This window comes from Anas platyrhynchos, chromosome 1 (genome assembly GCF_047663525.1).
Source record: "Anas platyrhynchos isolate ZD024472 breed Pekin duck chromosome 1, IASCAAS_PekinDuck_T2T, whole genome shotgun sequence".
In the NCBI taxonomy this organism is placed as follows: domain Eukaryota; kingdom Metazoa; phylum Chordata; class Aves; order Anseriformes; family Anatidae; genus Anas; species Anas platyrhynchos.
Window position 1 is genome coordinate 196,135,583 of NC_092587.1, and position 16,842 is coordinate 196,152,424.

Genomic DNA, 16,842 nt, shown 5'->3' on the forward strand with positions numbered 1-16,842 from the left:
CTGTGCAGAAGACGACTCTGCACCGGCTGATGGAGTTTGCTGTACCGCTGCCTCGTGCTTTGGCCACGCTTTCTGCACAGCACAGGGTGCTCCTTATCATGTGCCTCTCCTCCCCTCTGCAACTGCACACAGCTGAAATGGTTTTGGCAGTGAAGAGGGCTCCACCGATCCCAAATTTGTGTCCTGGGGGGCCGAGGCATTGACCGCTGGAACGCTGCCCTCAAGTAATCGATCGGGCAGGGTGGCACGCAAACCTCGCGCTGGCCAACCAGCAACAAGTTGGGGTATTTCCTCATTCTCTGGAAAGGAACCACTATTTGCTTAGCAGAGGCCATCGCCCGAAAACATCGCTGTGCCTCTCTCAGGCTGTCACGCTCCAGGACAGGGGAGCTGGGAAGCTGGACGCAGGCCGCAGAAGCTCTGGGGCCTGGAGGCCATCCTAGGCCCATATAAAAGGTAAGCAGTGGTATTTCTTCTCTCAGCATTACAAAACAAAACTTTCTAAAACCCTAGCTTGAAATTAGAAGCTCGCTCTCACCGCCTGGCCTAACGAAGCTGCAAAGAGTGCTTTTGTTTGCTGAATTAATAAAGCATTTTGAGCGCTTCTGGCAATCCCGAGTGTTTTCCTAAGCTGTAGTAACACAGCCAGATCCTCTCTGTGATGTGCACAGGTCAACGAGCTGCATTGATTTGGGCGGTGGAGGCTCTCGTTAGAGCTGGCGATTGATGGTTGCCTGAGTTCTCCTTGCAGTGTGAATTGGTGTTGAGATAGGTCAAGGGCCGGATCCTTCCCGGCGCAAACCTGAGCTCTCCCAGCCAAAGCGGCGTCCTGCTCCTGAGCTCCAGGTGAGAATTTGGCCCTGCGGCTACGTGCGAGAGATGCGGAGGAGAGCATGCAGCTCCCCGACAAGACCGAGCTGTACGGGAGGAGGAAAGGCTGTGCCCATGCTTGTTCGCTCCTCTCCGCGGGGGGAGCAGGTGAAGCTGGGCAAATGAGTGGAAAAGCAAAAGTGGGAATGAAAGGGGAGAGCAGGCAAAGGTCAGCATAATAAAAAATACCAGATGCATTTGGCATTTGGAGAAAGGCAGTTAAAATACCCTTTACCCTTTTCTTTTTTCCACTTCCATCCCCTCCCTGCTTCATCCTTCCTTTGCACATTGCCAGTCTGGTCAGATTTTTATCTTTTTAAGTCAGGGCTTTTTTCCAGATGCTTGCAAAATGCCCTGCCCAATTTTGAGCATTATATAAACAATAGGTAATGACCATAAACCAAGTTAAACGTTCCTTTCTGAAATAGTTTAGTGCCAGATAACTTGTTTTAAAGCTGGATTAGAATGCATAATGTGATTATAAAGTACTCAGAAGATAATGCATATAAGCAGAGTGCTCTTATTAAATTCATAGCAACAGAGAGCAATGCAATTTTTTGCTGTAGAAATGCAAACTCAGAAGTCTCTGGCAATTGCAGAGCCCTCGCAGCAATATGCTGAATCCCTTCAAACCAGAGGTCTGAGGACACTGCTCTGTCTTCATGCCTTACCTCACCTTTTTGCTGTCTTCCTTCTGTCATCAAAGCCGGGCTCAGTCTGTCTCTGGTTGTCCCAAATATCTTCATACTGCCTTCTGCCTGGGCTTTTTTGTTTGGGAACCCAACCTGGATTGATTTCTGTACTCCTACTCTGCTTAATATCTCCCCAACACCAACTTTTGACACAAAACTTTCAGGATTAGCCAATGCACATGACTAAATTGAGGCAGGTTTCACTGTTTACTGCCTTGGCTATTACAAAAACTATTTGCACGTAGCAAGCGTAGGCTTGTGTGCGTGCATAGATGCGTGTGTATAACACAGGTGTGTGTAACAAAATGGTGGGTATCCAGATCCCCCTTTTATATTTTACTTGCTGATCGTAAAGCAAAACCTCTTTTGTTATAAATCACCAGCTTTCTCTGAGGACAGAAACCTGCAACATTATTTTTCATGCATTTGGAAACCTTGAGCTGGAGTGAAGTTCTAAGAACCACAGCATGGTTTGAGTTGGAAAGGACCTTAAAGCCCACCCAGTTCCAGTCCTCTGCAGGGACACCTCCCACCACACCAGGTTGCCCAAAACCTGGCCTTGAGCACCTCCAGGGATGGGGCATCCACAGTTTCTCTGGGTAGCCTGTGCCAGGGCCTCACCACTCTCACAGTGAAGAATTTCTTCCTAATATCTAATTTTATCTAATTTGAATCTACTCTTTTTTTTTTTTTTTTTTTTTTTTTTTTTTTTTTTTTTAGTTTAAAACCATTTCCCCTTTTCTTTTCACTGAAATTCCTGGTAAAAAGCCTTTCTCTGTCTTTCTTATAAGCTCCTTTTAGGCACTGGAAGGCTTCTATAAGGTCTCCCCTTCTCTTCTCCAGGCTGAACAACCCCTGATTGTGAAGAAGTCATGATCAGTTTGTCCCGTAAAGTTAATGGCAGTGTGAAAGTTCAATAACCTCAGTTTCAATAGTCTGAAATTTCCAGCCTTCCATGGAGAAATATCTGTGGATCCAGCTTTGTATTGATCAGCCTTCTCTTGTTGGCTATAGATTGCAGCACAGGTGTAGTATGAGCTGGGGTTGTTTACTTTGGTGAAGGGAGATCTAATAGCAGCCTGCAGCAGGCTTGGAGGGGAATAATGAAGGTGATGGAGAGAAAAGAGGATAAAATGAGAAGCAAATGCAACATTTGCAGCTTGTGAGGATCAGACAGGACAGGAGGAAAGATGTTTTCACCTAGATGCTGTGGCAGCCCTGCAACAGGTCCTCACAGGGCATCATTTTATGGGGGTTTCAAGGCTCAGCCACACAAAGCCATGGCCAATGCAGAGCTGTAGTGCTGGTGGCACTCAGCTTTCAGCAAGAGGTTGGACTGCAGACCTGCAGAGACCTCTTCCAACCAGAGCCGTATTTGTGTCGATTCTTTGATTTTAACAGATGATTCGTTGATCTTAGAAGAAAAACCTGACCACTGTGGAGTGCTAAGCTGCAGTTTTACACATTATGGTGAGATGGCTTTGTGACCTGCCCTTGGCAAATAGCCCCAGAACTTGATGTACTTATGTTTTTTTAAATCAGCTTCCTAGGACTGCCATCCCAGGCAACCTGAAGCTCCTACACATGGCCTTAGCCCCACCATGAGTCTGCCAATAGGGTATCAATTTGTGTGGTCACAGTGGTGTTCCCAGTGGACAGACAGTCATCCGTTAACAACTAAAGTGTACATCTCCATTCATTTAATGCCAGCTCGTTTACTCCTGACAATTTTAAATAAATCCTGTTAAAGCAATCCAGTCTGGAATAATTCCAGTTTAAATGAAGACTCTGAAGGGAACAGACACTGTATAACAATATTACCTGTGTAGGTCTGAGCTGGAACATTTCTTGCCTCACATCTGATTCTTCTTTCATTAGAGAAGAAAACTGCTGAAATCCCATGCCTGTAACACCACAGTAACACAAACCTATCTGTGTCTTTCCTCAGCAGCAAGCTACCATGTGCACAGGGAAGTGTTCAAGGTGCATTGGCATCATCCTGTTCCCACTGGCTCTGTGTGCTATAGTCTCCAACATCCTCCTCTACTTCCCCAATGGGCAAGTCCTGCAGCTCAGCGAGATAACCGATCTGGTCTGGTTCTTCCATGGCATTCTGGGAGCTGGGATACTGGTAAGAGAGAAGTGTTGCTTCTGCTTATGTTTTGTTGGACCTCTTAATTAAAAAAAAGAAATCATAGCAATATCTTGTGCACGAATATCTGAGCAGCTTAACTGGGAAGGTGGGGTACAAGACTGAGAAAGTGCATTCAAGACTGGCAAAGCCCCCTGTCATGGGAATAAAACATATTCCTGAAATTGGGAACTCCGGGTCAGGAAGAAGCAAGAGGACTGTCCTTCCACTGGGAGAAGGGTGATGTGGGTGTTCATGTCTCAGTAAGTTAAAATAATGCTGAGCTCCTAAGTTCATCTGGAGATGGTGAGCTTTCACACTTTCCTTATTCCTCTAATTGATTTTATTCTCACCAAAAAAAATATTAAGGACAACACTGAAGTGTGTTTCAGAAGGTGCTCATTAGAGATCCTGCCAACACTGTGTGAACGTGGAGCTGCAAATGGCTTAAATCCCAAATGCCTCCTGTGTTCCTCCACAGCCACCTCCCTCTGGATTCAGTCTGGCTTGTGTGTGATGCTCTGTGACCAGTTCTCCATTCCACCACTCAGGAAAAATTGTTTCCATCTGAATATCCATAACCAGAAGGGAACATGTTTGGGAACACTGATCTTTCCGGTTCATCAGAAAGCTGCTCCTTGTACCTTCTTTGTTATACGCCCAAGTGCAGATAAAAAGCCAAGCGAGTGGCATACATATGACAAGTACTGGCTGTTATGCAGCCTAGGCAGATGGTAAACTGGCACAGAGCTGGTACCTGCACATCAAAAAAAAAAAACAAAAACAAAAACAAAAACTGAATATTTAAGAATAATTAACTTAGAAAGAAGCAAATCTTTCAGTCAGCCCATGATGCAGCTTCCACTTAAGTCTATGGAAAAACTACAATGGATGTGGTTCAGACTCATATTTCCCCCAGCAGAAATGTGGTGTAGGATCATTCAATAAATTGTTCTCCACCAGCAGCTTGCCTCCTTCTACTTCCAGCTGCCACTAGGGCACATTACTCACCTGAGCTCGAACGTAAGCATGAGTGTGTGGAAGGCAGCCTAAAGGAAGAAGTGGAACTACATGAGAGACCTGTGGAAAATTTGTATCACTGCAAGCCCAGGAGTCATTGGCGTTCAATGAAAGGAAAGGCAGATGTTAAGCATGAGAGCATCACAGGCTCATTCAAAATGTGCCTTCTTTTAAGGCCTCTACAGAGGATTGCCTGTGGCCAGCACTGCATACATCAAAAATGAGAACAGAAAGTGAGAGGGGAGGAAAAAATTGCGCTGACCTCGAAAACTCAGATGGCAGCACTAGGAGTAATTATTGATCCACTAACAACGGCATTGGGTGTACGCATTTTCCAAAAAGCAGCGTGACAAATGCCCGCAGGTGAAGAATAAGGAAAGAAAGCATGATCATCAGCTCCTTATTCTAAGTGATGGAAGCATGGAAATGGAGACTGGCTTCTGGGCCATGCAGAAAAATAACACAAGGGGCAGGAGTTTCCCATGACCAGAGCCTGGGCTCTATCCTGGCTCCCCAGTGAGAACACACCAGGCTGTATGGCATTCCCCCATGCCAGGAAACCTGCCTCCACCTGGGGTCTTAATCCATCAGCTGATACCCTGATACCCAGACCATCAGCACACCTCTTGGTTGGGCAGACAGCCCCACTCATCCCTCCTCCTCCACTGCTTCTCTAATGGAAATTTTATATGACATGAGAACCTCTCCATTTTCTTATTTCCAACACTGAGGGTGTAAAGAGGAAGGCTATTTCCATGTGTCACAGTAACATCCTTCCTGATGGAAAGCCTAAGTGGAGGGAAATGCCTGTCTGAGACATGGCTCACACACAGCCCTCATTTTAGTGACAGCAGCCAAATGTAGCAAATTCCTGTTTCCAATCGAATGGCAGCAGTTTATAATCAGGCACTGGAAGAAAAAAAAAAAAAAAAAAAGGAAAAAAAAAGGAAAAAAAGAAGGAGAGAAGGAGAGAGAGAAAGAGGGAGAAAAAAAAAAGAGAGAAAGGAAAAGAAAAGAAAAAAGAAAAGAAAAGAAAAGAAAAGAAAAGAAAAGAAAAGAAAAGAAAAGAAAAGAAAAGAAAAGAAAAGAAAAGAAAAGAAAAGAAAAGAAAAGAAAAGAGTCAAAAAAAAGCTTCCAGGCAAACCCTTCATCCTTAGCCAGGCTAATAAAAGAATAGTGCCCACAGCTTAGACGGGAAACCTCTGAAGAAGAAAGATGGCCCTGGAGGAAAGGGCACTGTTAGCTCTCCTGAGAGCCAGATAACAGGCCAGAGCTGGGGATGCCATGGGGATTGCCTGTGATTATTTAAGAACTGGCTTTTTTCAGGAAGAGGAAAGTCTTTTAAACAACTCTCTCCATCTGCAGGCCTCCAACTGTGGTCCAATGACCGCTGCTCATGCTGGAGGCTGCCTCTGAGGGGTGCATAAAATACAACTAAAAGGAAATCCACTGGAAAATATTTATGGGCTGCAAGACTAAGCAGGTTTCATAGCACTGTCCTACATAGCACTGTCCTACATGGATATCCGCACTATAAATATAAATGCCCTGAGCCTCATTCACCTTGGACATTCTGCTCTTCCTCTCCTACATGGGGCAACATCTTTCCAGCATTTAATCAGGCTGGTTTTTACAGCATTTTTCTTTTCCTTTTTTTTTCTCCTTTCATTACCTTTACAGAGACCATTTCCTAGTTTGTCTAATACTTATCTCCTTACATTGCTCTGTGAGATGCCTACACAGACAGTGGTGGGCAGAGGTCAGGCAGCAAACTGTGCTTTGGCTGCACAGTTAGACCCACAAAAGCTTTCTTGCCCTCTAGCTACCAAACCAAATGCAGCCTTTCCTATCTCCAGAGCACCTGTATAAGGTGGCGTTATGTCCTGAGACATGGATGGTTGCTGACTCCGCTATATCTGTCCAGCTCCACCTGCTCATTACCATGGAGAAAGCTGATGTGAATTGGGATTTTCCTGCTGAGTGAAGTCCATCATGTAGGTTTGCCAGAAGCTTAGTACAAAGAACAGAAGTTAGATGTGTTTCAGGAAGTTTAAGACTGACTTCCCAATTATAATTTAGAGCAGGGTGCTCAGAAGATTTAGACTGTCATAACTCTTGCTGCAGGGATGAATAAATTTAGTTAGATTCTGATGAAGTGAAAGTCAAGAGGGAAAGATTTTCTTCTGCCTCATGGAAATTTATACTCCCTCAAGAAAAAGTTTTTATTTTTTTTATTTTTCTTTTCATAAACGTTCAAAATTCCCATCCCAGAACAGGCAATATCCCAGTGCTTAAAACACTGAACTGAGACAGAGGAGGGAGAACAAACTCTTCAGCAAGAAGCACCACCGCAGCTGGTGCAACTCATGGAGAAGTGCTAGAAGGTGGTTTGCATTTGAGGAACATGATACCCCAGCTCCTAGACTTTAAAAACCATCCAAGCAGAAGTACTGCACGCCAATTCTGTGATTCTATGATTTCTATGAATTAAGCTTGTGCTTTTCTCACAGGCTATTCTGCCGGCATTCATGATGCTGGGAGCAGGCGGAGCAGGATGTTGCGCTAACAGATGTGGGGTAAGTAGATGTGTTGAAATGGCACTACAGGGTTTGCACAATAGCTCTTAAATGGCTGCTCAGCAGACGGAAACGTACAATGACAAACCGTCACACCACCATCAGCAGCCAAGTCAGGGAAATGCAGAAGAAGAGCTTGATCTGCAGCGTCCCTGGGCTGGGGCTGAGATCTCAGTTAGCCAACAGGAATGTTATGATGTTACAGCCACTGATATGAGGGAAATCATACTCAGCCAGGGAGGTACAGGAGCATTTAGCCACAGTGCTGAGGGTAGAGGGAGACAAAGACACTCCACCTCACCCTACATAACATAAAGCATGGCTCCAGCTTCCTCCTGCTTGAAGTGATCCTAAAAATTGAGAGAGTTGCCCATTTCTTCTGCTTTCTTCTTTCTGGTCCTCTTTCCTCCATACCCCTCCATGGCAATTTGCTTTTCCATAGATTCATCCCTGCTTACCTGTGTATGGGCAGATAATTCACCTGCTTTTCTGGTCCAGGCTAAAAGCCTGAGCCGCTGCAGCTGGCACTGAGGAACCAGCTCGGCTTCCCAGTGTCTGGTCACCGGGCAAGACTTTGACCCACAGCATGTGTTTGCCCAAGGGTTATGTACATGAGAGGTGTAAATGTAATTTGGGCTCTCTGTCATCCACACAAAGGCCAGAGAGATTTTTTCCCTTGATAATTAAGAATGAAACAGCATTTTATACAGACATCTTCAATAATCTTCAAGCCCAGGGCACAGACTTCTGTGCGGCCATTGTTATTAGCAAGAATAAACTGACTTAGAAATGTTGGGGTTTTTTTAAGTCTTCTTCCCTCCCAGAAGCAGCCTGTAACAAGAGATTCCATACAATAAAGCATCTCTTCTGTACTCTTCAATTATGATTTAGTTTGATCTGCGAAATGACCTTTACCTCTTCAAGTTGTTTTACTTTACTTGGTTCATTATTCATAATACCAAAATAACATTCTTAGTTGGGATGTCAGCAAATACATCATGTCAGCGAGTACAAGGGACATGTCATTACACTGATTTTACTACGTGTCCTGTGCACAGCAAGCAGGATTTGCTAGTGATGGCCAAGTAGGCCAGTCGCAGGGCTGGGATGTGAGCTTTGGCACGGTGAGCCCAGTGCCACAGCCAGCTGCTTCTCCAGATTCTGAGTGATATCGAAAGCAGTGGTGAAAAACGGCAGTGCTGTGGGTGTTCCCATGCCCTGCTGAACGTAGTCAGTGGGGAAATTTATCTGGTCTGGGCTCTGTTCACACAGTATCTCTGGTGTCCTTTCATCCCTACCCTAAATATTACACAGACAAGAGCTGAATGTCCCAGGACAGGCTGGGTTTGCTCCTTCTGCCTACTGACTAAGGTGGCAGCACAGTGCTGCCCAGCAGCCCAACGTGAGTTGCTATGAATGGCATTAAAATATTTCCCCTGCACAGCCCTTGGGGAAGAGTGATTTCCAAGCATGGAGGAACATGGGATTTGGACTCAATGTTCCTGGTGGATCTCTTCCAACTCAGGATACTCTGATTCTATAGAAGATGTAACTTCCGTAGGGAGATCTGAAGACCAATGATGTGTTTCTTCAGGAGAAAAAGCCTTACAAAAACATGGCCTTGGGAATAGTGGGAGGACATGCACAGAGACCCACAGCAGGGTGGCTCAGACACCCTGACCATACGGGCTGCACCCGGGGCTGGATGGTGTGAGTCACCAGGTGCTGGAGAGTAGAGGAGCTCCGGGGCTGGTTCCAACATGCGCCATGGAAGCAGCTTCCCAAGGTGCCAGAGCTCCCTGCAAGGTGGCTCTGGGATGACCTGGGATGAGCTGGGTCCCCAGCTTTGGCGTCTTGTCCACCAACATCCATCCACTGGCAAGGAAATAGCCCTCGCTGGAGCTACTCAGGAGCCACTGTGGTCTGAAGGATAACTCAGTCACCTTTTTCCTTTTTTAAGCTAAAAAAACTAAATAGCTAAAATAAAGCTTAAAAATAGCTTTAGCTATTTTTTGGAAAAAAAAAAAAAAAAAAGCTAAAAAAATAGTAATTGGAATGACTATTCAATCAGAATATAACCAGTTTCCTCGGGGTTGGGACCCCATCCTATGATAATTTGTGCAATTCCTGGTTTAATAGACCCAGACTTCATCACAGTCTTTACATGCAGCTGGAATATCAACAACAACAGTAAGAATAATTACTGTATTTCTCATCCTTTTATTCATCATATTAAGTTGTCCAGTTCACAGTGATTATGTTCTGCATTGAGTAATTTTTTTTTCATTAATCCATTTTAAGTTGTTGCCTGCAAAAACACCTAGATGGCTTGTTGTTCTTGCTTTATGAAGTAATGACTTTGGAAAGTAACAGATTTAGAAAGCTTCAGTGTCCTGCAGCTTAGCATGTACACAACTGAAAACACCTGCTGCGCTGGCACAATGAGGAAAAAAGGCCCTAAAATACAGCACGTTATTGCATCTGCAGGCATACTTGGTATTTCACTCTACACCTTTCTGAAGAGTTACTAGTAGAACAAGAATAGCCATAGCATCTTTCCAGACCAACAAACCTAGATAAGTGAGATATATGGATAACCAGGCAGGATATTAATTCTTAAAATAAAATAACAATAATAATTAATAAATAAATAAACATAAACAAATAAATAACACACAGAGAAGAAAGAAAATCTGTATGAGAAAAAAAGCCAAAGGAAAAAAGAGCAGTAGAGAGCACTATCATTTGGGACAGGAGGAACTTGGTAACTTTACCAAATCAGCTGATGCAAATGCTCAAGGAATGACTGCTAAGAACTTTCATTAGCTCCACAAAGACAAATCAATTTTGTGAAGGATAAAGCATGATAATGGTAAAAGAAAGTTAGGAAAAATGATCAGCAAAACCTCTGCAAGAGGTAGAGAACTGGCCAACACTACTCAAAACTAAATATTTCAACAAACTCAAGCATCTCAGCTTAGACTTCATGTTGCAACAGAAGATCCAAATGAGGAAATAAAAATACAAAATAAAAAAGTGATAAGTGAAAATGGTATAAATAGGGAAAATGTTGAATGGTTGAGATGATGAGATGGTTTTATTAATTGATCCAACAGTTAATAAAATTGTTAGATTGCCATAGAATATGGGACAAAATCTCTAGACAATCTCCAGAACAGTAAATATAATGGGTAAAAGCCACCCTGTGTCTAGAAAATGCTGAGAAGAGCCAATTTAACAGCCGCATCTATTTCAGAGTCCCCTTTCAGCAGCAAGTAAAATAAATCTTTGACTATGTGATCATAGGTACAGTAAAGGAAATACATGAAATGAAGCCAACCATGCATCCAAGAGATTCCAAACGAGAAAATCGTGTGTCAAAGACCAGTCATGAAAGACAGCACTGACAAGTACTACTGGTACCAGTACTAACCACTATCAAACATAGTAACAGCAAGAGACCATTTGACTTTTTCTATCATGATTGTCACTGGGACTCCCCATACTGCTGTGTTGTGATGAAACTAATTATTATCATAATTAAGATCATTTAACCAAGATGTAGATACACAGATGAAGTAAACAGAAAACAGATCAGGAGAAATGGTTCAGCTAGGCAGGAGCTTCAGACACGGTATCAGTCACTCACCTTCACTGCGAGGCATAGCTGGTGATCTTATTATGAGAAGCAGGGCATTGGCTACAACACAGACACTGCCTTGGTCCAGGACAGTATTCCACATTATCCACATTTTGCTGACCATGACGCTCTGCTAAGATGCAACTCAGACAGCACACACACAGATAAAGACAGAAAGAGTGTCCAGCTTGGCAAAAAAAAATAAGACAGAATTATTAATCAGTATGATGAAATAAGTCTCATGAGAAATCCCAGCAACTTGTAGCTCAAGGATTGCTTTAGAAGCAAAGAGCACACAAAATGAGTCAATTCACACACTGGCAACGGGCAAGAAGGCACAGAAAGCTGTAATGTCATCGGCTGGCAAGTTGGAAATTGCATTCACCAGCTTAAACATGTCTGGATAGCGAGGAGTTTTGGAGACTTTGTCACAAATCTCCAAGGTGGACAGTGGATATTTCCATCTGGGTCTGCAGTGCAGAGCTCTGCAGAGCAGCTGACATTAGACCTTCTTTTTGGACTGTTAGATCTTGCCAGTATTTGCTGGCAACAGGGAGATGGGAGGCCTGAGGTGCCTGGCTTCAAACCCAAGCCATGGATGTGAGTGTTTCCTACGTGCTTCCTCAGACTTGAAGGCAGTCCTGCTGCCTTGCCTCTTGACCAGGTCTTCTCCTGGCTCTGTCAGCCTGCTTCACAGAGTTTCTGCTCTCTTCTCCTTCTTGGCAGAATTGCAAACAATCACAAGTCCTTGTTAAGGATTCTTGACTAGACTGGTGGAAAGTCTGCCATAGATACAACATTAGTAGCACCTGCCTGAGCTTCTTGCTCCTATATGCAAACTGCAACCAAATATATCCCATCCATTAAGGAAAACTACCCCAACGCAGAACAAAAGGAGCACTTCCATGGGAGTAGTGCATGACATGGCATTTGAAGTCACCACTGGTTTGTTGCCACACACAGCATAGTTAGATTCTTTAACATGAGCAGTGGTAACCACACTGCATGCTGTTACAAAGTGAAGGAAAGGAACAATAAGAAAGGCTCTGTTGCATTCCTCATCAACTGGCAAAAATAACTATTACATCTTCTGCTGCTTTCATACCTGGTTCAATAATTGCTTGCCCTTTGGCTTCTGTTGGTTCAAGGGCTGAGAAGGGTGTTCTTGGAGAAGAACTGGAAATGCTAAGGAATGTGATATCATCATGGAATGGTTTGGGCTGGAAGGGACATTAAGGACTACCCATGTCCATGGGCAGGGACACCTCCCACCAGACCAGGTTGCTCCAAGTCCCATCCAGCCTGGCCTTGAGCACCTCCAGGGATGGGGCATCCACAGCTTCGTTGGGTGCAGAGGACAACATCAAGCCAATATTGCCTTCATATTGCCTTCATACTGGCTTTTTGAAGGAAGACAGAAGACTTATAATAATAAAAAGAAATTATTACAACTCTGGTCTTAGCCACTTTTAAAAGCAGAACTAGTACAATCTGAAATCCTTTAACATCTAGGACACCTGCACTAGTCAGGAGTCAACTATTTTTTATCCCACAGATATCATGATATGACTTTTAGCATATAGTAGGAAACAAGTAGTTTCCTTCCCACTAATTGTAAGCTTTCTGTTCATTTAATGCTGAAGGTCTTTTCCCTTTCAGATGCTGCTGTCAGTGTTTCTGTCTCTGCTGGGACTTGCAGGAGGAGTGTATTGTGTAGTCTTCTCCTCAATGGCTCTGACTGGGGGCCCTCTGTGTGACACAGGTGATGGAGAGTACATCTACCCTTTCAGGAACAACACTCTGGAGTGAGTATGACTTGCAGGCTCCTCCAGCCTTGCTTTCCCTGATCCACAAATACACCTTCTTAGAGGAAATCTGAATTTCTCTAAAATGGACTGGTGGTCCACCTTGTCTGCACCTGAATTCACACTCCTTTGAGCCAGCATGTTCCAGCTGGTCATCTCCTTGACCAAGGGCTTCCATGTGGGCAAGGTGCCTGAGTTTCTTCCATCGTGCTTCTCAGCAGCCCTTTGTGCAAGATGCACCACGCTTTCAAAAGGCTGCTGAGCAATGAGCTGTGACTCTCATCAGTCAAAAGGAAGTATTTGACAACCATGCCACGTTAATCTGTTAAATCATCATGAATTGTGTCTACTCTGCTTAATTGCTTAATTTTGAAAAGCAAAGCAAAGATCTCCTTTGATTCTTTAAGGTTAACAGTGGCAACCACGATGTTCAAGCCAGAGCTAGAGATGATGGATGGGCTGGGCTGAGGTAGCACAGCAGAAATGGAGATTATGGACACCCATTTTAAAACCATTAGGGATCTTTCCCTTTAGTTATTAGCTGTGAAACAGAAGGGAGATTCTTGAGCAGCAAAGTACAGGTGTAGCTCTCTTCCCCAGACATCAATTACAACCCTGCAAAGGGAATCGTAAAAAGAATCACCACCTTTTACCAAATGTAGGAGAATTGGAGACTTAATTCCCACTGTGCAGACAAGTTCAGAAAATGTAAACCAGAAAATGCCAAGCCTTTTTGTAATGGCGTACAACTGAAAGCATTCTCAGAGTGTAATTTTCTAATACATTGCCAATTATTCTTCTGTATCACAGATACAATTATTTGTTCAACCAGACAACATGGAGCATTTGCAAAGAACCTGAAAACATCATCCTTTGGAATATTGTCCTTTTCTCTATTCTCCTGGCCATCGGTGCAATTGAGGCTGTTCTTTGTTTCATTCAAGTCGTCAATGGACTTATTGGCTGCATATGTGGCACGTGTATGAGGAAAAAGGTTGGTATGGAGTAAAAGGTATCAGAGTGCTTTGCATTCTTACCATTTCCATATTTTAGGCTCTGATAATGGTACATGATCAGAGAGATATGCAAAGCCCATGAACGAGAACCTCTGGAGAGCGGAGGCTGTTCAGATGCATTTGCACATTGTCAGTCTCTCCATCACGTTATAGTCTGGGACAGCTCAGCTCTCAGATACTGCAAAACAGCTGAGAAGTGTGATCTATTGGCATAGCCAGCATGGTTGTTTTTCCTATTTATTTATCATACTTCCTATATGATAAAATGTAATGACTGTCCAGTATGTGTAAGTGAGAAAGATGAGGATTAGAGGCAGTTTTAATTGGTAGTAAAAATGTTGTTTCACAAAACAGTAGAAAACCTCTTAACAGCTTCATTTATCACCATTGCTTCCTTTCCACTGTTTATTTTCATTGTACAAGATGTTTGCACTACATCTGATATCCCTGTGGAATATTAATCAATCATTTTTCATTCATTGCCTTTCAGACAAATATTTTGGGAATGTGAACAACCTGCAGGGGATGCCAGGACATGCCCTGAACTGCAAATTCATGTTTAATAAGGATAGTGCATTGTGCTGTATTTATGGGGGGAAGAAAGAAACCCCCAAATATTCAGGAGTTTCAGGAGGGTACATTGCTTTTTTTTTTTTTTCTTTTTTTTCTTTTTTAATAAAGAAGTCAAGATGTCAAGATGGAAAATGGCTAGATCATTTAAATCTGAGACTCCAAATTTTCATCTCTCTAAATATTCCTTCTAAATCTCAGGTACTGCAATAACACAGATCTGTCTGGTCCCAACTGCTGTGCTTGTGCTTAAAATGTAGATGTCCCCAGATAAAAGCTCACCTCTTGCCCTCTTGTGTATATGGGAAACAACCTCTGACAATGTACGCATTTTATCAGCTGCACAAAGCAGATTGTAAATAGCTCTGGCTGGATGTAAAGAGCTTCCCTTTCCCCCCAAACCTGCCTTAAGCTCACCTGTCTGTTCCTGTTAACTTGCTACCCAGGACCCAGGTTTACATTAGGACCTGCAGATATGATGTTGAGCAGCATGAGGGCAAATGAGGCACATGCTTTTCAGCCTCCCTGGAGCCAAGTCCCCTTCTTCTTTGGTATCTTGCTGTCATGTCTGGCAAAATCCAGTGCAATCCTAAATCAGTTCTTCAGAACCTGATAGACATGGTGGCCCTAGAGTAGCATTTGGATCAATTTAGATGGTAGGTTTTGGAACAAGAGTTTAACTATGTCCGGTTTAACAAAAAGAAGGAGAACCTCAGCATCAATTTTGCCCTCACGAGACAGCGTAGGAGTCTCCTGAATTTCCACACAGGGCTGTTCTAGAACAGATCACGTGCACAAGCAATTAACTGGTGAAGATAAACATTAAATCAATACTGGCAGTAATTACATGCAGCTTAGTAACAAATAAGAGATACAATCTGCAAGGCAACAAATTGCATCAGTGGTGGTGTTACAGCAACAAGGATCCCAACAAGGATCTGCGTAATTCTCCATCATCAACCAAGATCAAGCCCTTGATGCTGAAGTCCATGACTGGCAAATTTCAGGAACACCATCAGCTCAGCGACTTCCTCCAAGCTCAATTGTATGCCCTTATTTCCCTGAGTCAGGCAAACTGTAAGATAATTGTTTTCCATCCTGAATGCATGCACACAGTTATGGAAACTTGAATATATTTAAAGTACTTGGAATCCATTTTTCAAAGAGAGGTATTTATGTTTTCTCTGTCAAATGTTGTTCATATTTATGCATTGTTGCAAGTCATCTGAACAGACCCAGAGTTTCCAGACACACACAGCTGTCTGTGCCGTCCTCCAGTGCAGCACACAAAACCCCTCACACAAACTGGTGAAGGAAATGTCAGTTGTGCTAAGTTGAGGAGCACACAGACGCTTCCTTGGAGCACAGCTTCAGTCCCAGAAGCAGGAAACCTGCGTTATAAAGTTTAGAAGCACCTTTTGTGAAACAAGGGTAAGACCTGTGGAGGGTTGTGAACATGCCTAGGTGCATCCAAACTTGCCAGGTGGCTTAAAAAGCTGACATGCATTGTAAGCCGCAAAGCCTGGGCAATGTACCACCCAAAGCAGACATCAAACTAAAGCCTACTGATTCAGCCAGGAAAAAAGCCAAAGAGGCAGCTAGAAGTAATGTCCAGCATGCAGTCAGACTGAGAGATACTCCACCTGCAGCAGAAAGGCTATTATGAGCTCTTCGTGGTCCTTAACCATCAGCCCTGCCCTCATCGTTTGTCTCCATGACTTTTATCTCAATGAGAGAGCCAGTTTGGGCTGTGCTAGCACCAGGATAAGGAGATACCCACTGGTATGTATCATCCCCACCACAGAGGGGTAAATGTGCTGCCGCCATCTGCTTGTGCCAAGCTGCCCTGCCCTGGGGGTGTTTGGTGCCATGGTCTGTGCACTGGGGATGTTTGGTGCCACATCTGTGTACTAGTGAGGATGCCATCTGTCCTGACCACTCTGTAATCACTGGCTTCACTGATACGTGTAAATATTAAATATTGTTATTCTGAAGTTATTTTCTGGTTTCATTTGTGTGACCTAAGCAGCTTTTGACTTCAAACTAGCTCCAGTAGGAACAAAGACAGAGAATTCAATATTATTCTACAGCTACCTTTTATCTATCTATCTATCTATCTATCTATCTATCTATCTACCTACCTACCTACCTACCTATATCTGTGTCTTCACCCCAAAATATAATGGTCAAAAACTCACACGGACATAATGACCACATATTCATTTAATTTTTCTATTTGTGACTCACCATTGAGTCTCACCACACAGATTCACACAAGGAGCAAAAATGTGTTACTTTCTAATTGAATTACTTCTCTTCCTTCTGCAATTTTAACTTGTGCAGATCAGCCCCCTGCGGAGCTGTGTAGGTTGGAAAATACTTAAAACAAGTGAGAAAAAATGTGTTTCTGGGATTGATTCGGAATAGGAATAAAACTTGAGACCAAGCACGCTATTTGAAAAGCTTTGTTTAGAGACCAATGCTCTGATGTTTTAGCTGCCAGGGTCAAGGACATGATTCAG

At 43.5% G+C, this 16,842-nt stretch overlaps 1 protein-coding gene across 4 annotated transcripts; it reads left to right on the forward strand.

The window, feature by feature from the left end:
- Positions 1–224: 224 nt before the first annotated feature.
- Positions 225–16,318, forward strand: LOC101802349 (transmembrane 4 L6 family member 1). Of its 4 annotated transcripts, none has more exons than XM_021267719.4 (7): positions 225–456; positions 672–846; positions 3,511–3,693; positions 7,224–7,289; positions 12,589–12,734; positions 13,545–13,728; positions 14,241–16,318. In XM_021267719.4, exons 3-7 carry the CDS (start codon positions 3,523–3,525, stop codon positions 14,259–14,261), a joined length of 588 nt encoding a protein of 195 aa, XP_021123394.1. In that variant the 5' UTR covers positions 225–456; positions 672–846; positions 3,511–3,522; the 3' UTR covers positions 14,262–16,318. The 4 variants fall into 4 exon arrangements, with proteins under 4 accessions (XP_021123394.1, XP_021123395.1, XP_012948748.1 ...); XM_021267720.4 differs by having other exon boundaries at positions 226–456; positions 3,514–3,693; XM_013093294.5 differs by lacking the exon at positions 672–846 and having other exon boundaries at positions 230–456; positions 3,514–3,693.
- The last annotated feature ends 524 nt before the right edge of the window (positions 16,319–16,842 follow it).

Excerpts from the sequence above, each read along its gene's own strand:
- LOC101802349 (XM_021267719.4), top strand. The coding sequence starts at position 3,523 with ATGTGCACAGGGAAGTGTTCAAGGTGCATTGGCATCATCCTGTTCCCA. Across the intron at positions 3,694-7,223 it reads TTCTGGGAGCTGGGATACTG|GCTATTCTGCCGGCATTCAT; the intron begins GTAAGAGAGAAG and ends CTTTTCTCACAG. Across the intron at positions 7,290-12,588 it reads GTTGCGCTAACAGATGTGGG|ATGCTGCTGTCAGTGTTTCT; the intron begins GTAAGTAGATGT and ends TTTCCCTTTCAG.